Source organism: Homarus americanus, unplaced genomic scaffold (genome assembly GCF_018991925.1).
Source record: "Homarus americanus isolate GMGI-L3 unplaced genomic scaffold, GMGI_Hamer_2.0 scaffold47628, whole genome shotgun sequence".
Classification (NCBI taxonomy): domain Eukaryota; kingdom Metazoa; phylum Arthropoda; class Malacostraca; order Decapoda; family Nephropidae; genus Homarus; species Homarus americanus.
The window spans coordinates 5,001-30,310 of record NW_024728659.1 but is presented as its reverse complement, the minus strand read 5'-3'; the positions used below and the strand labels follow the sequence as shown (position 1 = coordinate 30,310).

At 40.1% G+C, this 25,310-nt stretch overlaps 2 protein-coding genes across 2 annotated transcripts in view; both read left to right on the top strand.

The window, feature by feature from the left end:
• The window catches only part of LOC121866170 (iron-sulfur cluster assembly scaffold protein IscU-like), a 37,763-nt gene extending 16,362 nt beyond the window's left edge, over window positions 1-21,401 (top strand). The window contains exons 2-4 of the mRNA XM_042365772.1: window positions 3,840-4,064; window positions 4,760-4,838; window positions 20,036-21,401. Coding sequence (XP_042221706.1) covers window positions 3,840-4,064; window positions 4,760-4,838; window positions 20,036-20,121 — 390 coding nt within the window. The 3' untranslated portion in view covers window positions 20,122-21,401. The remainder of the gene's footprint in view (window positions 1-3,839; window positions 4,065-4,759; window positions 4,839-20,035) is intronic.
• Window positions 21,402-23,501: 2,100 nt separating this feature from the next.
• On the top strand, window positions 23,502-24,743 carry LOC121866171 (tigger transposable element-derived protein 1-like; the record flags this gene model as incomplete). Its single annotated transcript, XM_042365773.1, has 3 exons — window positions 23,502-23,739; window positions 23,908-24,284; window positions 24,539-24,743. Coding segments are annotated over exons 1-3 (820 nt in total), but the record flags the coding sequence as incomplete, so codon positions are not given.
• Window positions 24,744-25,310: the final 567 nt, after the last annotated feature.

Below are 25,310 nucleotides of genomic sequence, written 5' to 3'. Positions count from 1 at the left end.
ATAAATTGAATATAAATGTCATATATTATGCACAAGAGATAAAATTTTTGCTCTTTGTAGTAAAATTCTTGAATTAGAACTAAAATTGTATGTCTAATATGAGCTATAGCATGTTTATATTCAAGTTAATCACTATCTTATATTCCCCCATGTCAGTTCAGTGACATTTTATAAGAGAAAAACTTTAAGTCACTCTTAAGAACAGATAAATAAATAAGCACTAGACCTTGGCATCAACTGTCAAACATATCACCTCACCTCCCTCCCTCCCCCCATCTTCCCAGCCAGTAAACAGACCATTTTGCTTCCCTTAATTTTTGCTGTGTTGATTTATGAGTGTTTGTTTTAACATAATACTACAAAAAACAATGTTTTGTTTATTCTAGGAGATGGGCCGAGTTGCATCTGGGTAGACTCAGTCTTTTTAGTATTTTGTGTTTCTCTCAAGTACCAAACTAAATTATTTCATTGAAACACCACTTTGATTTGGTGCGAATTCGGTTTAAAGCGACCTCTCTTGGAACTTATCTCCCATTATATCGATGTTCTACTGTATTACTTTAAGAAAATTATGGCTATAGGAAGAAAATTCACACACAGTTTTTTCCTAAATACTGCCTGCTAAATTAGGGGGTGCGTCTTATATGGCCGGGCATCTTATATGTTGTAAAGTACTGTAATTCTTTTTGGAAAATTAGTTTCATATCACGATTATGTTTGTATGGCTAAATATAAGATTACAGTAGTGTACATTAAATGGGTCACAAGTTAATAATTTAACCTCATGCACTCCAGCATGTAATAGGAAGTGTGACTTTAGAGGAAGAAAAAGGCCACTACTGGTTTATCACAAAACCAGTTAACATTTTATCGAGAAAATTACTGTGCCACAATTAGTACAGTATTGGTTTTATAGTTCAGCAATGATGTGAACTTCAAGAATTTTTTAAGTTATTGGGAGATGAAGCAACAAAAAATACAGTTGGTCCTCACATTACGCGGTTAATGTAACCCGGAGGGTCCCGCGGAAAGTGAGGAACGCGTAAAGTGAACAACATAACATATGGGATTAATTGAAATGGAGTCCAGGCCGATCCCCAAACTCCACTTTTTGACGACACACAACTATGTTGTAGTAAAAATTTTATCTTAACTTTATGATGGTATGAAAAAACAAGTAATATAGAAGAGGTTAGGTTAGGAAAGATAAAGGTTAACATAGGAAAAATAAAGAATAGGTTAAAAAACTAAAAATTTTGTGGAACACTTACGGTAGTAGAAGAGATGGGTCGGCATACGGGGATGGAGGCTGGTTCCGAGGCAGAGGGCAGATTACTGGCCCTCAGGTGAATCACCATTACTAGGTGAATCATCATCACTGTCACTTACAGTTGTCAGGGCTTCCCTGACAAATCCCTCAAAGTCAACTTCACTGTCACTATCACTGGCTTGGGCTGGCTGTGGTGGGTTGCGGGTGAAGAAATCTGTTATGCTTTGCTGACGGCTGGCGTTGATGTTGTCGTGATACACCGTGATGTACGGCTCCATAGCCTGCACCAGCCGGTTATGGAAGACTTCATAGCGGTCATCGTCATTGTCGCGGGAAAGGACGGACTTAATTTTCTCTGCAAACTCCATGGCACACTTAATATCACTATGACTTAAACTGTGTTCTTCGGAGACTGACGCACCTTCTTCCTCCTCTTCACTGACGTGTTCTTCTTCCATCATCTCGTCGGCAGTCACTTCAGGATCTCTGATCACCTCCAGGATGTCGTCGTTGGTGGTCTCGGAGAAGCCTGGAACTGTAACAGTCTGCGCAGCTTCTCTGGCAAGGTCCACTGCTACTGCAACATTCTGAACCTCACCAGTCACAGATTGACTCCTCCTCTCACCTGGTATTCCATGCAACACATGTCTCCATGCGTGACGAATTGTAGCAATAGACAGCTGATCCCATGACTCCACCAAGATGTCCACAGCTTTCTTGATGTTAAATACTCTCCAGAATTGTTTGAAGAGTATTTTTTGCTGTTCTAACCGTTGTTCCTCATCTTCGTCGCTCTTGCTATCGGTGGTGGTGTCACTCAGGTCACGCAACTCTTCCCTGGTGTTGGTGTAGTCGTTCAGGAGCTGGAATTTTTTTGTTGAGAATGCAGCTTTCACATTGCAAATCAACTCCTGGTCCATGGGCTGTAATATAGACGTAGTGTTGGGAGGAAGGAAGACCACTTTTACGTTGGGGTGACGATCTAACAGTAGGGGCGAGTGTCCTGGTGCGTTGTCCAGCAGCAACAAAATATTAAATGGGACATTCTGTTGCTCACAGAATTTCTTTACATCGGGAACAAAACAGTCATCAAACCAGGAGAGGGACAGTGTAGAGAACATCCATGCCTTACGTGCTGTCAGCCAGTGGACATTTAGCTTGGTCATGTCCATGGTTTTGTAGGCGTGCGGCTTGCGTGCTGTGTGGATCACCGATAACTTGAGCTTACAGGTACCGGAGGCATTGGTGGCAAACAGGACGGTGATGCGTTCCTTCTGCATTTTCCGGCCCCGAATCCTGCTGGCATTCTTCACAATGTAGGACTTGGAAGGTAGTTTTCTCCAGAAAAGACCAGATTCGTCCATGTTAAACACCTGGTCGTCGGTGTACTGTCCTTCCTCCATAATCTCACGTAAAAACGGAGGAAATTCCCGAGCCGCAGCACGATCAGCACTCGCTTCTTCACCACCAATGTTTATATTGGTGATCTTGTTCCGGATCTTAAACCTCTGTAACCACCCAGAGGAAGCAGTAAAGGGTTTGGGCTCTGAAGTTCCCATCTTTCGTGCCACTGCCATGTACAGTTCACGTGCGTAGTCCTTCACAGAGCGCGTGTCGACCGCCATGTTCCGTCGCGCCTGACGCACCAAGTACCTCACAAGTAATTTTTCTGTCTTGAGAAGCACCTGGTTGTGAAAATACTTGATCATAGAAGCACCTGTAGACTTTGTGATCTTCATGTGCTCCTTTATCTTGGCTGAATCCTTCTTTATAGTCCGGATCGTAGATTCGTTGACGCCATGCTGGCGCGCGAGATCAACTTGCCGTGTTCCTTTCTCCAAATCTTGAATAATTTGGTACTTCACCTCGTAGCTTAAGGAACGTCGTGTCCTCTTTGGCTTAGTGCCGCTGGGTCCAGGTAAGGAAAGGTTTTTCTCTGGGGGTGGTGGTCCGGCGGAAGCCATTTTACGGAACAATGGATGCGCGTTAATACGGAGTGGCCTTGAGGGATGAGACTGTCGCGGCTAGGTCAAGCGTCGTCTCTCCTCCCTCCCTCCCTGCCCCGGGTGGACACGTCATAATACTTTAAGCCAATTACAGCTAGCAGCAGAGGAGGGTAGGGATGCATGGCCAATCAAAGGTCTTGTACGTCATATGACGTCAGTGATAACGCAACAAAGACACACTGCGCAACCTTACCGCGCCGCTTGCCCAAGCGGAGGGAGGAGGAGGGAGAGGCAGGCAGGCGGGCAGGCGGGTGGCGCGTGGGGAAAATCTAAAAATAGCGTCGCGCCGGACACTCTCCGCGTAATGGCGTTCGCGACCGCGAAATGTGAAAATGTTAGGTTCTGGCAAGGCACCGCGGTAACGGTGGAACGCGGAATGCGGGACTGCTTAATGTGAGGACCAACTGTATGCTGATAGTTTAGTGTGCGTCTCCTCAGTTTGCTGGGATTTAATGAAACTTTATTAAAAATATACACCTGGAGATGGACTTACATTGCACTATATTTTGAGATAGTGAATCAGATAGCTATTATACAATCTATAAAAATTTTTACTTGTCCAGGTAATAGACCACTATGAAAATCCCCGCAATGTGGGTTCCATGGACAAGAATGACACTACTGTTGGAACAGGCCTGGTGGGAGCCCCAGCCTGTGGTGATGTCATGAAGCTTCAGATCAAGGTGGATGTTGATGGGATGATAACTGAAGCCAAATTCAAAACATTTGGATGTGGCTCAGCAATTGCCTCATCATCTCTTGCAACAGAATGGGTTAAAGGCAAAACAGTGAGTTTTTTTTTATTAACCACTCTATTCTCTTTTTTTATTTGCTATTGAAACTTGAGTAGATGTAGCAAAGAGATTCGCACAATATTTATCTTATTTTTTCTACATCATGAATTAATAAAACTTGTGCATGTAAGAGAGAGAACAAATTAGATTATTTGTTTTTTAAGATTAGAAAGGTTGAACCTGTAATGAGGCAAAACAAAGATCTGTTATTGGAAACAAAGGACAAGAAGTGGAGCTAGATAAATGAAAGTGATAGAATTTTGTAAGGTCTTAAAAGTTATGAATTACTGCCAGTAGAAATGTTTGATGAAAAGTTTGTCAAGGAAACAATAAGCACAGTGCCCAATAGATTTTTGTGTTTATAATACTGTATAGGGGTTTAAATTGATGAGTCCTCCTAATATTACATATTTAAGTACAGTAATTATTAGATGTTTTAATTGCCTGTATGTTAGCTTGGCGAGTTAATGCTAGGCATTTACATACGTAGGTATAAAGCTAGACGTCGCATTCTGGACTTTATCACAAAAACTGGTTTTTAGAAGAAAAAAATTATCTTATGTCACTTATGGAGGTTCTAAGATAGCTTTTGAACATAGAGAATGAAAGTGAACTGTGTTTTTTTTTAATAGTTCTGTATTGAATATTAGTAAATAGGAAGTTAATTTTTTCTTCATATTTCTCCTCAGGTGGATGAAGCTCTGAGGATCAAAAATGTTGACATTGCCAAAGAATTGAATTTGCCTCCTGTCAAGCTACACTGTTCTAGTAAGTTTCTATACAGTACAGGTTGTCCCTCTCTAGTCCGGCAACCTCGGGACCTGACCGGTGCCGGACCATGGAAATTCACCCTTTTCCTGGATAGATAGTGACTTTTGCTTATGCTTGGAAGCACTAGCACCACTTTCTCTGCTTCATGGTCTCTTTGAAGACATATTGAAGGGTTAAATGTCGTACAGTAGCTTCTCAAATTTCGCGAGTTTTTAATTCAACGTTTTTTATTTGAACACACCAAAAAACAAAACAATTAAAAATTTGACGGCGGAAATTCGAATTTCGACGTGTTTGAACGGCCCACCAACGTTCAGACGACGTGCACAATCATGTAAACAGCGTCATTTCTCTTATGTACAAAAGATTCATTATTGTTTATTACTGAATGTCTTTTTGATTGATTTAATGTTTGTGTGTGCAAAATGGGCAATACAATTCATTAATAATACGTAGAATATTAAAACACACAAGGAAATGAGACAGCATTGTTTTCATTGATTACAAAATCAGTGACTGACTGGTTCTACATATAAAACTGAAGAAAATAAGACCTTGGTTGTAGCTGTAGTAAAATTAATGTAAAAAAAGTAATATGCTTATTTGAAGTAATGTTATTTAATGTAATAAATGGAACAATATACTGTAAGTAGCTAACCATTAACGGTAAAGAAAAAAAAGTGAGACTGCGCGTATATAAGTGCGCACATGTGAAAACATATCGTCATTACTCTACAATATGAAAGCAACACTTATTTACTGCTCATATATATTTTATTAATGTTTCTGAATTTTGATTGTTTGTGTGTGCAAAATGGGCAATACAATTCATTAATAATACGTAGAATATTAAAACACACAAGGAAATGAGACAGCATTGTTTTCATTGATTACAAAATCAGTGACTGACTGGTTCTACATATAAAACTGAAGAAAATAAGACCTTGGTTGTAGCTGTAGTAAAATTAATGTAAAAAAAGTAATATGCTTATTTGAAGTAATGTTATTTAATGTAATAAATGGAACAATATACTGTAAGTAGCTAACCATTAACGGTAAAGAAAAAAAAGTGAGACTGCGCGTATATAAGTGCGCACATGTGAAAACATATCGTCATTACTCTACAATATGAAAGCAACACTTATTTACTGCTCATATATATTGAAGAGTTAAATGTTGTACTCTGTATAGACAAGCAGAGAGAGAGAGAGAGAGCAGCCGAACTGCCGGATGTAAACAAACCTTAATTTCCCGCGACTTTGTTGTTGTTTTTTATGGGGATTAGCCCACCCGGGCATAGGTCACTGACCCACATTGGGGCCTGAGGGGCAAAAATTTAATACTCCTGTAATAATAATAATAATGCAGATAAAAAAAAATGCTGCCTAACCAATTGGACAAACTAAAATCGTGCCGAACCACGGGAGTTTCCGGACCACAGAATGCCGGACTAGAGAGGTACAACTGTATTGCCTCAGTAAGATTTGTGTACAGAATGTTGGAATTTCTGCATGTGCATATATGAACATATATGTTGACTGTTACAGTAAACTCCTCCAATTTCACATAAATTGTTTTGACATTCAGGTTTTTTGTGGTTGTTAAACAATTATTCTTTATTTTGGGAAAAGTCCAAGATCTTGAATGCATGGTACAAAAAAGATGGTGGTGCACTTGGTGACTTTCATGTTAGTTGAAAGTTTAGTTTGATCTGCTGACTCATACATATAAGTAACATTTGGATAGTTTTAGATGCTCTGTAATTTTTCCATAAAGATGTGAGGTTGGTATAGTTTTTCAGGAATATTTTGGAAGTACATGTTTTCGCTTGCACTGACCGGGCAACCAGCTTTAGTATCAGTCCGCCAATACATTAATCGGTTCTAGGGCTTAAATTCCTTACTATTTTAGTAAATATCAAGAAGTTTATACTATTCAATAATTTTAAAAGTTTAATATTCAATTTTTTAGTCATTTTAACAATTATTGAACATAATTGAAGGTAAAGTGACTAGTTTAAAGCGCAGCATCCAGCCTCTTAACACAGCAAACAGGCGTTAGTCTCTCTGTTTTCACTGGAGGTAACATCTTGCTTGAGACTCTCTTCAACTAAACGCTTTTTTCTGTGTTTCCAAGCAAATTATTGGTCATTTTGAAATATATTTTACATATTGACAATATATAATGCAGTACAGTGTTGATTTAAAGAAAATAATCTTGAAATACACCAAGAGAACTAAAATTTTATGGGTGAAATGGTGCCATGGGGTGACTTCTCTTCCACCCCAATGCCTTCTCTTCTTCCTTCTCCTCCACCCCCATTGTAATTCCCATCATCATCATCATCATCCAGGAGCCTTCTACATACACACCTCAAAGTAAGTGAACTTTTCTACCATTTTTGTTGAATTTAGGAAATTTTCGGTGAGCTGGAACCAATTACCCAAAAACCCATTGAAACAATGGTTTCGGTTAACGAACTTTTCGGTTAACGAACTTTTCGGTTAACGAACGACCTTCTGGAACGGATTGAGTTCGTTAACTGAGGGGTCACTGTATATTATATTTACTCAGTTTCAATGTTCTTACCTTTCTGAAGTATACTCTGTTTTACATCTATTCTTATACATGGGTTAGTCTGGGGAACCATGTTATTCTTAGTACAACACTTTTTATACTTACCAAGGGTAGCTGCCACCACCCAGACTTTTCATTATATAACATAACTCATGGAAAGTTTTTGGGTAGTGTGGTAGATGTATAGGCACGTGTGTGTGTGTTTTTTTTCTCTGTAACATTAAGCTTCACCCTTAGTAGGTAAGATGTTTCATAAAGAGGTTTCTCCCATTCGTCATTGTGAGCATCGTCCCAGAGCACATTGTTTCCATCAAAACCATGGTTCATCCTTATTCCCTTCTTCCGTGTAACTATATCCGTATGGCTAAGTGCTTGCTTTTCATTTCTTTATTTACCAAAATAATGTGGATCAGTTACTCGTTATTTAGCACATACATGCACTTAGAGCATCAAGATTGTTTTGTAGGCATGACTATTGGTTAATTGAAACCCCAAAAATGTGGTTTTACGTCATTTCACATAAATATGCTTACAAAATCTATGCATTAATATGCATAACTCTTGGGAATCTGTCCAGCCATTAAATATATGTTATATACTACAATAATCACATAAATATGTTTACAATGTTTATGCATAATAAATGTGAAAAATATTGTAAAGATGAGTGGGAACAGGGTACGACGACCAGTGACAGCCAGCAGATTCGACCACCGCTACACCAAGAAAACCGTGAAACATCCGGACCATGTTATGGTGTGGGGGTGCTTCAGTGGTGCTGTGGGTAGAGGAGGCTTGTATTTCCTCCCTCGCAATGTTACAATGAATAGTGACCGGTATATCGAGGTGTTAAATGAGCACCTGCTCACATTTTATGTCATTCATGGATGTGACTTGTTTATGCAGGATGGTGCACCGTGCCTCACATCCAAGAAATCAATGAAATGGCTCGGTGATCATGATATACGAGTGCTTGAGTGGCCTGGCAACTCACCAGACTTAAATCCAATTGAAAATGTCTGGTCATATATGAAACAAAAGCTGAATTCCATGGATACATCGTCTGTGCCAAGACTGAAGGAATCCCTCTGGAAGATGTGGTTAAATGATTTGGACATCGATTACTTCAAGAAGCTGTCTGATTCTATGCCAAACCGGCTCCAAATGGTGATTGACAACAAGGGGTGGACCACCAAATACTAATGAGAGGGGGAGGGGGGGGTGGTAAGTATAGGCCATACACTGTTTATATACCATAAAGCACGTGTTTTTCCAAAAAATTTAACCGCACGGGGGTAGGTCGCAAGACTTTTTGCGGACACTGTACAGTACCTTACTGATAATACAGCTTCAGAGGTACAGTACCTTACTGATACAGCTTCAGGGGTACGGTACCTTACTGATAATACAGCTTCAGAGGTACAGTACCTTACTGAATCGGCTGCTTGTCCAATTAACCAGTCCGTTCACATATATTTATATTTGGGTTTTAAGTAACGAAACCCAAACGGTAGTTCCTTTGTTTTATTATAAAAGGTTTTATATATAATTCCGGAGTGTTGATCAACCGTAAGTCTCACTGTCTAGGAGTGAATGAGAAGGGGACGGCGTTTATGTATTATAAACGTTAGGTCACGTGCTTACAGAAATGCTGAGCTATGGGTCTCGCCCTCTTGGGTGAGTTGCCCGCTCACGTGTCCAACCCATGTCTTACTCATAGACAGTGGAGAGTTACAGGGTGGTGAATCTGAATATAATATCAGATGTATTGACCCATTTATATAATATGTTCTGTTGATGAGACAGGGGCCTATTACATCGCTCGGTCACCTACCAGCCGAGCTCCGTGAGGCCTAAATAACTCACAGAGTACAGTACATCCTAGACAACCCTAACCATGTTATAAACAGATATGTAGACACTAAGCTGGGGATATTACTGTAGGGGTATTCTCTACTACAGGGGACCTAGACTTTAGTGTCGTACGGGCTAGTATGTTATGAACAATGTTAAATTTGGATGATACTGCCCTGTAATAACAGAGCAGGAACATAATTACCATAATTAACAGAATAGAAGGAATCGTAAGACTTGGTAGTGCAAATTCCCGTGATAAGTAAAATGGCAATTTATTTTCCAAATCAGCAAAATGTGTCTCATTCAAGAAGGCTAAAACTTTTAATTTCTCTGATACTATTTGAATATCCTTGATAGTGAAATTCATTACAGGAAGTTGAATTAAAGCAGACTTGAGTTTTCGGTTTAACGCAAAATGCTGATGAGTAGGCAAGGTCCGTAATGTACTACAAGTGATTTCACAGTAATCCGGAGCCTTGTAATGCCCTTTCACAACTAGCTGCTTAACACCATTTTGGCATTTTAAAATTACAGTAGTGAGATTTGGAAAGAACAAATACTGTACATTGTGAAGGTGAGCGTGGAACACAGTCTTTAGACTAACTGGCCTATAACTGCATTGCGCTAACGCTGTGCGTACATTTGGTTGTATGACTGCCAATTCACATATTCCCTCTGCAGCAGGAATAAATGCAAACATGTAGGCTGGACATACGTGTAGGTGTAGATAAGACGACTTACACCGTGACAGTACCTCAGAATCCTCTATTGATAACAATGAATATTCTTCATCTACTAAGAAAAGTTCTTTAGGCCTATTTAGGGTATACAGTGTGTCGTTCACAAACCAGGGGAAGGGTTCTAAATGCCATGCATTAAACTCATGTTGCCCTCGCATAGGAATGTGGATCAGAATTGCATTGTGCGTGAGGGTTGACTCCAACAGTGGGTAATAATATTGAACCTCATTGTCATTGAAAATCGGAGTTAAATGATGCTGCAACTTGGCTATTTTTAAAGCTTCAAGAAGCGTCTGCACAAGCACAAGCTTCGCGTCCACACGTCCTATCCCGGCATCTACAATGCTGTCTATTAGTTCATTTTTATAGGTTACAATTTTATGAACTGAAATTTCAGCAGCATGCAAATATTCTGTGAAGTAAAGGAGCCATTCTAACGTTGGGATTGCTTTCTGTAACCTAGTAACAATCCTCGAAACTTGGTTAGACTCCATTATGATTGCATTAACCTTTGATTCTAGAGCAGTAATCACGTGAAAGGTTTGAGAAATAACACGATTCTGTTGAGATACAGCCTGAACGACAACGTTCGTGAAACTATTGTCGAATTCATCGAAGCTGTGCTGAGACCATGAAGGATGTCCAATGCTGATTGTAGTTGGCCGTCGACGTTTTCCATCTGACGCGAAAGTACGAGTTAACTTCTACTCGCAGAACGTAGTTTCATACAATAGTCATTTGGAACATTTTGCTTCTGAACAGTCTGTAAGGATGTATCAATCACGTCATCATCAACTGGAGGTACAATTATCTGGGTCCTCTTCAGACGATCCGCGTGCACGACATCTGCGATCTGTGCATTAGGCTTCCATATTTTGAATTTGTTGCCTGCTTCTTTTGAGATTATGCGGAATGGATCAGAAAATTTCGCCGAAAGTTTGGAGTTCCTTTCAGGTTCCTGTAACATAACAGCGTCCCCAACGTTCAGTGCGATAGGTTTAGCATGTTTATGTTGTTTGATGATCATTTCGGCGCGTGACGCCGCTAGATGTGATCGTACTTGGTTATGAATATCCATAAAGACATGAATTTGTTTTGCTGCGAAATCATCAGTATTATATACCGGGTATGGCGCATCTGTAAGCATGTCGTGAGGCAGACGTTTATCTGTACCATAGACAATGTAGTCGGGTGTTTTGCCCATAGAGCTATTAACTGACCCATTTATCGACGCTGCACCTGCGGTAACCAATCCTCCCATGCGTATTGAAAACCAGTAACAATTGGACGCAGTATTTCTAGGATTTTACGATTGGTTCTTTCAACAAGGCCATTAGCCTGTGGATGATAAGCTGTCACAAAAGTTTGTTTAATTCCATTTTGTGCACATATATGCTCTATTAGCTCATCCTTGAACTCTGTTCCATTGTCAGAGAGTAGAACTTTAGGCGTAGTATATGGACATATGAGATTCATCACTAATGCATAGGCTACAGCTTCTGCCGTTTTGCTTTTTAGTGGGACCAAGACCACGAACCTGGAAAAATGATCCACACACACTAAGACGTATCCTGATCCCTGATGACTCATTGGGAGTTGTAACAAGTCAACAGCGACTGTGTCAAACGGACGGTCTGGTGTAGGATATTGTAGAATCGGGGCAGGTGATCCTGTTGATCCTTTATGTTGAGCACATGCCAAACAATTAGCTATGTGTAATTCTATGTCTTTCTTCATAGTGTTCCAGAAATACTTCTTTCGTAAATCCGCTAAGCATTTATCACGACCTTGGTGACCTGCTTGTGGGACATCGTGGAACAATGTCATTACTGCTTTGCGCAACGTGTCAGGTACGACTATTTGAGACACATTACCCTCAGGAGATTTTCTCGTCCTATTGAGTATGTTATGTCGTAACTCAAACTGACTGAAGGGAAGAAATAACTTGGGGAGTTTAACATCTTCACCCGATTCGAGAGCAAAAATAACAGCTGACCAATATGGGTCGCGTCGTTGCTCATCTTCCAGTTGCGAAAGAGTGAATGTTGATACAGGCATAACTGGTGCTATATTTCTTGACAGAGCGTCGGCGACAACATTCGCCCGCTCAGGTAAATACCTAAATTCGGGGTCAAACTCTTGAATTGTCAGATACCAGTGTGCTAATCTGCCTAATAAGTTTCTGCCATGGAACAGTTCGGTGACTGCCGCATGATCAGTAAAAACAGTTATCGTGTTTCAGCATCGATTAGTTTGCGACTTGCAAATGCTATCACTCTAAACTTCCCACGCGTGTCCTCTTGCATGAGCACTGCTCCGACTCCAATTCCGGAAGCGTCAGTACAGAGAGTGAAAGGTTGAGTGTAGTCTGGGAATGCTAGAACCAGGGCATTGGTTAGCGCTGTCTTCAATGCCTTAAGACTTTCCTCGTGTTCAGCATCCCATATAAACACTGCATCTTTTTTGAGCAACCTCGTTAGGGGCGATGCTAATGTTGCATAGTCCTTGATAAAGGAACGATAATAACCAGATAATCCGAGAAAGCTACGCACATGATCATTTGAGGTAGGACGCGGGAACTGAGATACAGCTTTGCCTTTATCATTAACTGTGTGTATGCCCTCACCGTCAACTACATGATCAAGGAAATGGATTCTGGATTTTAAAAACTCGCACTTTGAGAGTTTTATTTTGAGGCCTGCTGTGGAAATTTTGGCCAAAACTTCGCGCAGTTTAATCAGATGGGAATCGACGTCCTTACTGACTACTATTAGATCATCCAAATAAGCGCAGACTGTGTTACCAATTAGTCCGGCAAACAGGGTGTTGATCATTCTTTGAAATGTTAGTGGGGCATTTCTGAGACCAAATGGCATTCGTAGAAACTCAAAGTGGCCTAGAGGCGTGCTAAATGCTGTGATTTCTCGTGATTTTTCATCGAGTGGTATTTGCCGATACCCACTAAGCAAATCTAAGTTGCTAAATACCGCATTATCCTTGCCTAAGGATTGCAATATGTCACTCAAGATAGGCATAGGGTACCTATCAGGGATTGTTTGATCATTTACGCGCCTGAAATCTATGACAGGGCGCCATCCACCATCCTTTTTCGGGACGAGGAATAATGGGCTATTAAAGGGGGATTTTGAGTGTCTAATAACATTCTCATCTAACATACCCTGTACCATATCTTGCACTACAGCGCGCTGGCTATGAGGTAGTCTATAAGCTGGTACGTAAATAGGGTTGGTTTCTTCCTTTAACGCTATATGATGGGATGTTAAATCTGTCTGACCTAGCGTTTCCCCTGGCAAGGCTACTATATGTCTATAGTCGGCAAGCAGCTCTAAGAGGTGTGTCTTGCCCTGTGGATGATCGATCACCTTAACATGTGGTGCTATTTGATTTATCCTGGCCAGTCGAGTCTGTTGGCAATTCGCAACAATACCTTGAATTGGGAATTTATTTGGTTGCACTTCGACATTGTTGTGATATACTAGAAAATCACACAAATAACATCCTTTCTTTAAGATTCGTTGAACGCCTGTTCGATTTAGAATCAGTACGTCGGTCAAACCACCAGGGCGTATAGTGCTCAGGGTAGATTCACATGACAGCCCTGTTACCTTGCATGTTTCCGGGAGACACACAACATCTGTGCCCGTGTACACGTTGGGTAGTTCGACAGTTGCTTTGGTGATTTCCTCATTTTGTTAATGGAGAGTACTCTTCAACACTGCTGGTACGATCGTCCAACTCTTGCTGCTGTAATCACGCTGGGAAGGTGTGTGGTTGAGGTCTAGAGGTATCTCTGACGCATGATCCGCCTTCCTCTTAATAGGATTGGTAGACAACACTTTCGTCTTAGCGGTAAGCATAGGTTCAGAATGACTCATTGCTGTGTAGGAAACACCTTTAAACGTAACACTATTATTACGTGGATGAACATCTATCATGTTCTTTCGAAGAGTTGGTAGACCAAGTAACCCGTCAGCTGGCAAATTGAACTGCTGAACTATATAAAAGTCCGCGTAGAAGGGCGTACCACGTCTTGAGAATCTGAGTGGTAACGTCACCATTCCTTTGATGCTCAGCTGAGTACCTGAAACTCCTTCGAGCTCAGCGTTACTAGGCCTCCATTTGAATTTGCGGTGAGGGAATTTACGTTGTAACTCGTGATATGATGTCAAGGTCAATACATTAGCGCAAGCACCTGTGTCTATATCAAGAGCCAATCTGGTTTTATCCACTCTCACCGGCACTGACAACACTTCCACTTTGCTAAGCGCCGCCACTAATGAGGCCGCTATAGAAGTGCTGTGAGGAGGGGTGGGGATTACCCTATCTATCCCTCTCCTTGCTGTAGTGTGCGCTGGTCTTCCCCTGACGACTTGTCCTGGGGACGTTTCTGCTTGCGCCTATACGACACCTCCGTTTCACTTAGGTCCACTCCCCTAGCCCTTATTAGCACATCGCACTCATGTGAACTATGAGATGTCGATTTGTGAAGAGCGCACCATTTGCGCGCTTTCTGGGTAGGAGGAGGTGCTGCTTTGGCTCCCTCACTGTTTGACCTTGATAATGGCTTTGCACCGGGCGTGGCCTTAAAATTAGCACTATTACCTCGGAGCTGAAAACAATCTTCCATTACGTGGCCACGTTTATTACAATGTGCGCACCGTAATGATATTTTCTGTTTATATATTAGGCGGGGAGGAGCAATCGGAGCTAAGTGTGTCGCATAAGGAGTCTGGGAGTGAGGCATCTGTGGCATCTGAGACGGCTGGGGTTGTGGTGACGTCACTGAGGGCTGCGCCAGTAAGGGGCCCGTAGCCTGGGGACAGAGCTTGTTTGCGTATTCCACCATATCCAAGGGTGGTTCATACTGTACTTCTTGTGCCCGGCTATATAAGGGACCACGGACGGAAAGAAGAAAACTTATTAGTTCTATCAATGTTTCCACATTGTCCGGTGGCATATCACCCCGTGAGTTGTACCAGCCTGAGGACCGGAAGGTCGCTTGCATGTCCTGGCGAACCTCGCCTGCAATGTCAACAGCGTCAACAGGCGTTTCATTTCGTATACCTGGAATACAGCGATCCAACCATCTGAATATCCATTGCAGTTGGCCCAGCTGTGACCTACCCTCAAAAATCCCAATTAGCGTTTGCTTGAACTTTTCATAGTCAGGGCTTTGCAAACCAAACGCATTTAAACGACTGCCTGCATACGAACCCTGCGTTATATGGAAACGTACATATGCTTTCTTTTCTTCGTCAGTCGTTATGTGACTAGTGCGCATGTTATCTTCACATGCACGAATAAAATGTGCGACTCTATAATCGTCTTGTCCCGTGAAATTTCGAACATACAGTGACCCCTCGTTTAACGAACACCTCGGTTAACGTAATTTCGATTAACGAACTGCCTTCCATAAGGATCTTCAATTCGGTTAACGAAAAAAAATTCGGTTAACGAAGTTCTTACGAACCGACCTCAACATGTTTTCGCTTGCACTGACCGGGCAACCAGCTTTAGTATCAGTCCGCCAATACATTAATCGGTTCTAGGGCTTAAATTCCTTACTATTTTAGTAAATATCAAGAAGTTTATACTATTCAATAATTTTAAAAGTTTAATATTAAATTTTTTAGTCAATTTAACAATTATTGAACATAATTGAAGGTAAAGTGACTAGTTTAATGCGCGGCATCCAGCCTCCTAACACAGCAAACAGGAGTTAGTCTCTCGCTGTTTTCACTGGAGGTAACATGTTGCTTGAGACTCTTCAACTAAACGCTTTTTTTCTGTGTTTCCAAGCAAATTTTTGGTCATTTTGAAATATATTTTACATATTGACAATATATAATGCAGTGCAGTGTTGATTTAAAGAAAATAATCTTGAAATACACCAAGAGAACTAAAATTTTATGGGTGAAATGGTGCCATGGGGTGACTTCTCTTCCACCCCAATGCCTTCTCTTCTTCCTTCTCCTCCACCCCCATTCTAAATCCCATCATCATCATCATCATCGTCCAGGAGCCTTCTACATACACACCTCAAAGTAAGTGAACTTTTCTACCATTTTTGTTGAATTTAGGAAATTTTCGGTGAGCTGGAACCAATTACCCAAAAACCCATTGAAACAATGGTTTCGGTTAACGAACTTTTCGGTTAACGAACGACCTTCTGGAACGGATTGAGTTCGTTAACGGAGGGGTCACTGTAGTCGCCGCGCTGCATTTATGATATTAATAACATTATCAGCTTTAGGTGTGGTAGTAGTACTGGTGTGAGGGTTAGAGGACGCCATTGTAGTGTTAGTATTAAGCAAGTTAGTATTCTTACTCTTAACAGAAGGCTGGGTTAATAAGGTTGTTACTGATTTAGCAACAGACACACTATCACCTGTAACAGGGGTAACTGCTTTAGTATACTTAGGTGAGGTACTATAGTGATTACCAGACCGTAGGGTACGACGGTTTAAGTCGTCAAATGATTCGTCTATAACTTTCTCACTACTTCCTACCAACTCATTTAACTGTGTTCCATACTCAAAATCTATGTCAGTCTGGGCTTGATCATCGACGAGTTGGTTATAAGAAAACAGTTGCGCTAAGCGTTCGATTTCATCTACATTAGACATGGGAAACTTAGAAATTATCTATTAGCCCCCTTGGGTCAATGAATACTTAACAGTAAGCAGATCACTTGCCTCTCATTTACAAGACAAATGAATATGAATTGTAGTTAATTATTAAACTATCAATAAGAAGACAGACACTTACAAACCACTGTAAATTATAGGATTTCAATACATTAATTATACATTCGACACTTTATCATTGAAATAATCCTATCCGACGAACCTATCAGTGTGAAGATATCTCTCGAACGTGTTCATGTGTGTAGAATTATGTAATTTAAATACCTATTTATACAGAGTAGTACGTCTGTATAGAAAATGTGATCCTTCAAGAGGTCTGAGTCGAGTGGGTGGAGTGTGGGCGGGGCCTCTTCCTAGGATGCGTGCGCTGCTGCTGGTTTCCTTGGCAACGAGAAGACGCTTCTGCTTTGGTGAGAGACGAGTCCACTTGAACTAGGGGAGTTCCTCCTCCGGCGATCAGAAACTGCTGATGATTGGTTATCACTGGTCGTTGCTGGGTCGCTAGCGAAACTGCCGTGTGCCAAGTCTTCACAGTCCACGTATATATGGAGATCTGTATGATGACACCGGAACTTCGTAATTCATGCTGACGACACAACAATATTGTTCAGCTGCTAGTGAAATACCAATTGTTAGTCCAGGTTATGAAACTTTTCTTCAACACTGCAACACTGTAATGTCTAGGAAATGCTGAGTGGAGTCTATCTCAATCGGCTCAATCTGGATATGTACCAACAGGCTGTAATATTTGTATATTACGAATTCTGCACGTATTTGTATGTGACAGAGATAAGGAGCGCTCACTAAATATCGTCTCAATACGGGATATAGTTTTAAACACTCGGATTATGTAACGCGTCACTGCTGTGTGTTTTCTTGTTTTTCACAAAACACAGATGGATGATACGACTACCAGTTTGAAGAATTCGTACACACCGCTTGCCACCTATATGAATCGGCTGCTTGTCCAATTAACCAGTCCGTTCACATATATTTATATTTGGATTTTAAGTAACGAAACCCAATCGGTAGTTCCTTTGTTTTATTATGAAAGGTTGTATATATAATTCCGGAGTGTTGATCAACCGTAAGTCTCACTGTCTAGGAGTGAATGAGAAGGGGACGGCGTTTATGTATTATAAACGTTAGGTCACGTCCTTACGATATAAGTTGATGTGAGCGACTGAAGCTTAAGGGCATCGCAGTGCGTGCTTACAGAAATGCTGAGCTATGGGTCTCGCCCTCTTGGGTGAGTTGCCCGCTCACGTGTCCAACCCATGTCTTACTCATAGACAGTGAAAAGTTACAGGGTGGTGAATCTGAATATAATATCAGATGTATTGACCCATTTATATAATATGTTCTGTTGATGAGACAGGGGCCTTTTACATTACTGATACTACAGCTTTAGGGGTACAGTACCTTAATGATAATACAGCTTCAGAGGTACAGTACCTTACTGATACTACAGCTTCAGGGGTACAGTACCTTAATTGCAACTATATCTTGCGCTAGTCAGGCTGCACCTCGATTATGCGGTTCAGTTCTGGTGCCCTTATTATAGAATGGATATCAATTCACTAGAGTCGCTGCAGCGAAGAATGACGAAAATGATTCCGGGACTTAGAAACCTTCCATATTAGGATAGGTTAAAGAAACTAAACTTGCATTTCCTAGAAAGGCGAAGAGTGTGGGGGAGATATGATGGAAGTATTTAAGTGGGTGAAAGGAATCAATAAAAGGGATATAGATAAAAGTTCTTATAATATCCGAGCAGGATAGGACTCGGAGCAACGGATTTAAGTTGGATAAGTTTAGGTTTAGGAGGGAGATAGGAAGGAACTGGTTCACAAATAGGATGGTGGACGAGTGGAACAAGCTTAGCAACTTTGTAGTAAGTGCTGGAATGCTGGAAAGTTTCAAAAAGAGGCTGGATAGATTCATGGATGATAGAGAGTGGTAGTAACTCTTGACAGGTGCTGCCATGCACAGGTCAACCGGCCTATTACAGACTCCTTACTTTCTTATGTTCTTAATGATATACAGCTTCAGAGGTACAGTACCTTACTGATACTACAGCTTCAGGGGTACAGTACCTTACTGATACTACAGCTTCAGGGGTACAGTACCTTACTGATAATACAGCTTCAGAGGTACAGTACCTTACTGATACTACAGCTTCAGAGGTACAGTACCTTACTGATACTACAGCTTCAGAGGTACAGTACCTTACTGATACTACAGCTTCAGAGGTACAGTACCTTACTGATACTACAGCTTCAGAGGTACAGTACCTTACTGATACTACAGCTTCAGAGGTACAGTACCTTACTGATAATACAGCTTCAGGGGTACAGTACCTTACTGATACTACAGCTTCAGGGGTACAGTACCTTACTGATACTACAGCTTCAGAGGTACAGTACCTTACTGATACTACAGCTTCAGAGGTACAGTACCTTACTGATACTACAGCTTCAGGGGTACAGTACCTTACTGATAATACAGCTTCAGAGGTACAGTACCTTACTGATACTACAGCTTCAGAGGTACAGTACCTTACTGATACTACAGCTTCAGAGGTACAGTACCTTACTGATACTACAGCTTCAGAGGTACAGTACCTTACTGATACTACAGCTTCAGAGGTACAGTACCTTACTGATACTACAGCTTCAGAGGTACAGTACCTTACTGATACTACAGCTTCAGAGGTACAGTACCTTACTGATACTACAGCTTCAGAGGTACAGTACCTTACTGATACTACAGCTTCAGGGGTACAGTACCTTACTGATACTACAGCTTCAGAGGTACACCTTACTGATACTACAGCTTCAGAGGATACAGTACCTTACTGATACTACAGCTTCTGATACTACAGCTTCAGGGTACAGTACCTTACTGATACTACAGCTTCAGGGGTACAGTACCTTACTGATACTACAGCTTCAGGGGTACAGTACTGTACGGATAATACAGCTTCTGGGGTACAGTACCTTACTGATACTACAGCTTCAGAGGTACAGTACCTTACTGATACTACAGCTTCAGAGGTACAGTACCTTACTGATACTACAGCTTCAGGGGTACAGTACCTTACTGATACTACAGCTTCAGGGTACCTTTAAAGATTTGTATTTTTTATGTTGAATTGAATGTCAGTTTTGAAAGAGTATTTCTGTGTTCTTTGCAGGATATTTTTCTATTTTCTTTATCAGAACATTAAAATCCTCCTTGTATTGTTTTCAAATACAATACAAATCAAGTAACTTATTTGCTTATACATTTTCTTGGACTATTAGGTATGCCTGATATCTCATCATTGATGTGGCTTTATTTTTATTTGCAGTGTTAGCCGAGGATGCCATCAAAGCTGCCTTGAGTGATTATCGCATTAAACAATCCTCCAAGGAAAATTTGAAGAAAGAAAATTAGAGGAGATTATTGAAGGTGAAATTGATCTTCTAAAACAAAATTCTTCATATTTTAACATTGTTAACATGTTTGTGAAATTTATCATCAAGGTATTAATATTGGTGGTTATCATAATACTTGTTACACCATTACTTGTCTTACAGTAAGCTATTTTTGTGGCCCACGTTTTTATTTTCACTAAATTCTTTTTCTTAATTGGTATATTAATTATTGATGGTACTGTAGTACTTTACTGTGTATTTAACTTCAGATATTGTTAGCTTTTAAGTTTTGAGTAAGAACAGTGCTGTTAGGCTTTATTCACCGTTTAAATAGCCCTACATGGTTTTTGGCAAAATGTAGTATTTGCCAAATGTTTACTCCAAAGATGTTTCCTCTTTGAAAGGATTTTTGTTCTTCTTTATAGTGCTATTGAGCATTGTTTGCATAACACAGAGGCTTAACCATGTCATCGTTCAAGAACTTCAAAATTGTGCATTGAAAATATTGTCTTTTTAAAACTGAAACCAAAAGTGCTACTTCTCATTTAGAATTTTCCTTTAATTGATTTGAGTTTTTTTAAACATAGTATGATCATTGTACAGTATCAGGAAAAGGACTGCTGGTAAGATGAGGAGATTATGTACAGTATGGTGTATTAAACATTTTTATTATCTACTGATGACATTATTATGTACAATATCTCATATATCCTGGAGTTGTCAAACATAATATTAATGGCAGTGCAGAAATAATGTTAATTAATAGAAAATGGTAATTAGACCCTGTTTTTTTATTTTGTATTCACTTATTTTATTCTGCTCTGGTAAAGCAAAACAATTCCTTTTACATAAACCAGACAGTAAGACTTGTCACTAGGGAAATATTGTATATTACTTGATGGATTGATGGCCAAGTTAGGTATAGGGTGAACAAATAAAAAGATTGAAATATGAACACAATAGATTGATTACAAGAAGTTTTCTTGAAAACTGCAAAACTGGCAGATATATAATTTATGATGTGGCGTTGATAATATTTTTTCAAGTGATTAATGAAAATGTTTTATGAATGTTTTAATATTAAGCAAAGTTTTAACATCTTAAAACCTTTTATTTTAGAAAATAGCTGTACAGTATATAAAATGTACATTTCTCCAGTGAAATGTTCAATCTACCTAATTATCAATAAGGTCCTGGACTGTTGAGACACTTTAGTGTTGACATGTACAACTTTTATGAGATAAGGTTATTGTATATTGGCAATATATGTACATAGTGAAGAATAAAATAAGTAGAGCATTAATTTTGTTATGACCCATATTCTAAGATAATTTGTCCACAGTGATAGATGGTGTTGACAAGCCTGTTGCACTTACAAGTTAGTGTTATTTTTGTGTGAAATGGGTATAAGATCATGTGTTCTAAGCGTAACACTCAGATTGATATGGACTTCTACTGACAGTAACCAGCAATGATGAACTAAATGAAAGTGAATCCTCCAAATCACTTTGGTGTGACAGTAGGTAAATGCTACAGAGCTGACTGCATCAGAGGGGGAAGTTGCAGATCTTCATAGTCATCCAGAACACAAGCTGTCATAATTGGAGATTCTAATCATGAGACTAAACTGAAGGAGAAGAATTCCTTAACCTCGTACAAACCTCATTCTTCTCATATCATGTGACAACCCATGAAGGGAGACAACAATCTGGATTTGGTCTTGGCAGCTGAGGCAGCAAGCAATGATGGACAAGGTTCATTTCTGGGAAAAATAACTGGAGGGATATTGTTAGAGAATCAAACACATGAATTATGGAATGAAATTTTGAAAATCCTTCAGACAGCAGTAGAAGAATGTATACCCTGTTAGTCAAGGAAAAGCAGGAATAAGACCAGATGGATGAATCCCCAATCCAAGAGAGTTATTGAAGGAAAAAACCTTTGGAAGAAGTACTAGAACATAAAGCATTATGAAGACTTTGTAGTACAGGAATACACTGGTTATTAAAAGGGATGCATTCCTAAAGGTCATTGCAATTATTGAAACTGCAAATATCAGGGCAATTTTCCCCATAGGAATTTATGTAAATAGGGAGGATGTATTCCCAGCCAGTAACTTTCACCAGATATTTTTTAATATATATACTCATTATCCAAAGCTATTAGGGACCAGTTGGCAATAGTTTCACTAGGCGCAGGAAACTGGAGCAGCTGAGATCTCCACTACTGCTTCCACCTCACAAAATCCGGGCAACTCCAGCCAGTCAGAAGTGTTAATTATGTTTTATATTTTTGACATTATGCTAACCCTTGGGCCCCGGGTGACGTTCATGAACGTCCGCCTATTTGCCCGCCATTTTATTTTTTTATTTTTTTTAATTACTTTTGGAAATGTTTATTTTTTTCTCGATTTAACCCCGCGTGGGGGTACTGCCAGCAGCACCCTAACCCGTGGCTTAAGGGTTAATCATTTCTTTATTTTTTTTTTGCACATTCTGTATCAAGATTATGTGTGCTTGTAACAGTAAAAAAAAAATAAAAATTCCCTATACTGTATCAACTCAAAAATATGACTTGAAAAAGTTTAATACAGGCATCCCCCACGTTATTGAAGCCCGGGTTACGGAATTTGTAAATTATGACCAATGATTTCGCAATACGGCCTGTAAATCCGCCCTTACGGAAATTGGGGTAAATTTTAACAATTAAAAAAAAAATCATTTTATAAAATTATAATTTTTTTTATAAAATTAGAATTTTTTTGGTGTGGATTTCTTGGTGTTTGCTACCGCCAAACATGGCGTCACCATGAGGAGTCAGTTCATTGTTTACATCCAGTGTGCGTGCATGTTTCTCGCCCCAGCAGCTGGATTTAACTTTTACAAGCATACAGTAAGTACAGTACAGTACAGTGCATTACCCTTCTTCAAGATGACTGGAAAGAGGCCATCAAGTGGAAGTGACCGCAGTAGTGCAAAAAGAAACTGCAAAGGCATTACATTGGATATTAAACTTGATGTGTTACGAAGGTTTGATGCTGGAGAAAAACTTTGCCAGATTGCAAAAACATTAAGTCTTGCTACTTCAACAGTGGGAACAATCCGTGATAATAAGGACAAAATTAGGTCAAGTGCTCAAGCAGCTACTCCATTAACTGCTCGAACCTTGTATTTTCATCGAAGTGATGTGATGCTGAATATGGAATGACTCCTGAGTGTCTGGATTGAAGATCAGACTAAATGCAATGTGCCACTAAACACTATGGTTATTCAACAGAAAGCCATAAGTTTGTATAATGATTTGCAGGAAGAGGAAGGTGCATCTTCTGAGGTTAAGCCTTTTCTGGCTAGTAAAGGCTGGTTTGAAAGGTTTAAGAAGCGCCTTAATATACACATCTGAATGACCGGTGAAGCTGCCAGTGCTGATACAGATTCTGCTAATAAATATCCTGCTGAGCTGGAGAAAATTATTGATGAAGGAGGTTACTCACCAGAACAAGCGTACAATGTTGACGAAACTGGGCTTTTCTGGAAGCGCATGCCTGCTAGAACTTTTATTTCCACTGAAGAAAAATCAGCTCCAGGCTTTAAAGCATCCAAAGATTGTTTGACTCTTCTTTTGGGAGGAAATGCTTCAGGTGAAATGAAATAAAAGCCCCTACTTGTGTATCACTCAGAAACTCCAAGGGCTCTCAAGGGCTAAGCCAAGTCTAATCTACCTGTGATTTGGCATTCCAATAAGAAGGCTTGGATGACTATGACCCTTTTCCAAGACTGGTTCACTAACTATTTTTGCCCTGCTGTAGAAAGATATAATGCCAGGTGTAACATATCTAATAAAGCATTGCTCCTCTTAGACAATGCACCAAGCCACCCAGTAAATTTCAATGATCTTTCTGATAATGTGAGAGTGGAGTCCATCCCCAAGAACACAACTTCCTTGCTCCAGCCAATGGATCAAGGTGTGATAGCTAACTTTAAGGCATATTATCTAAGAAAAACTTTTTTGCAGCTCATAAAAGCAATTGATGGGGAGGATAAACCTACAATTAGGGACTTCTGGAAAAAGTTCAACATCTTGGATGCTGTGGATAATATAGCCAAGTCATGGGATGAAGTGAAAACCTCAGCTATGAATGGTTCATGGAAAACATATGGCCAGAGTGTATCCATGAATTTAAAGGTTTTTCACAAGCTGAAAGTCTACAGCAAGTTCAACAAGATATTGTGACACTTGCAAATAATGTAGGCTTTGAAGAAGTCATAGAAAATGATGTGGTTGAGTTGCTAGAGTCCCATAGAGAAGATTTGACTAATGAAGATCTGATGATGTTGGAACAAAAGTGAGCTGCAGGACAAGAAGAGGATATAGAATCTCCACCCACCTCACTTCAGTTGACAACAAGGGATTTGTCTAAAGGGTTTGCACTAATACAGGAAGGTCTGCAAATCTTTGCTGATACCAACCCCAACCGTGAAAGGAACATCAAGGTTGCAAGAGCAGTTAACAATGCTCTCAGTTCCTACACTGAGCTGTACAAGGAGAAGGTGCGCCGTAAACGTCAAACAACATTGGATGAGTTATTCACCGTCAGAGCAAAGCCTAAAGCAGATGATGATTTACAGGGCAGGGCAGAAGAGGGTAGTGCCCCTCCCTCTCCCTCCCAATAACTCCCTTTGCACCACCTATCCTCACGCAGCAGTCAACATCTTTTGTGGTGAGTACAGTACAATATTTTTATTTATTCCAACTGTATTTCTCTTCATATTACATGTATTGTATATCATAAATTATTTAATGTACTGTATTGTATGTGTTTATAAATGTTTATTTTCATTCATAAAAGTGCTTGAATTACTTTTTTGGGGCCAAAAAAGATTCCTTATGAACGCATTTCCAGGTTTATAATGGAAGTCAATAGGAAAATAGGTTTAGTGTTACGGAATTTCGCGATACGGTAAATTTTCCAGGGAAGGAACCCTTCCGTAATGCGGGGGATGCCTGTAACCAACTCCAAGCGCGCGCGCACATGGGTCACTTCATCACTATTGCTCGCCACTGCCCACACTCCTCAATATCACCCACATAACCCAATAACACTCTCACACCTCAGTATCACCCACACACCCCAATAACACCCACACACCCCAGAATCACACACCAAAATCAAACACATACACATACCCTCAACACCACACACACACACAC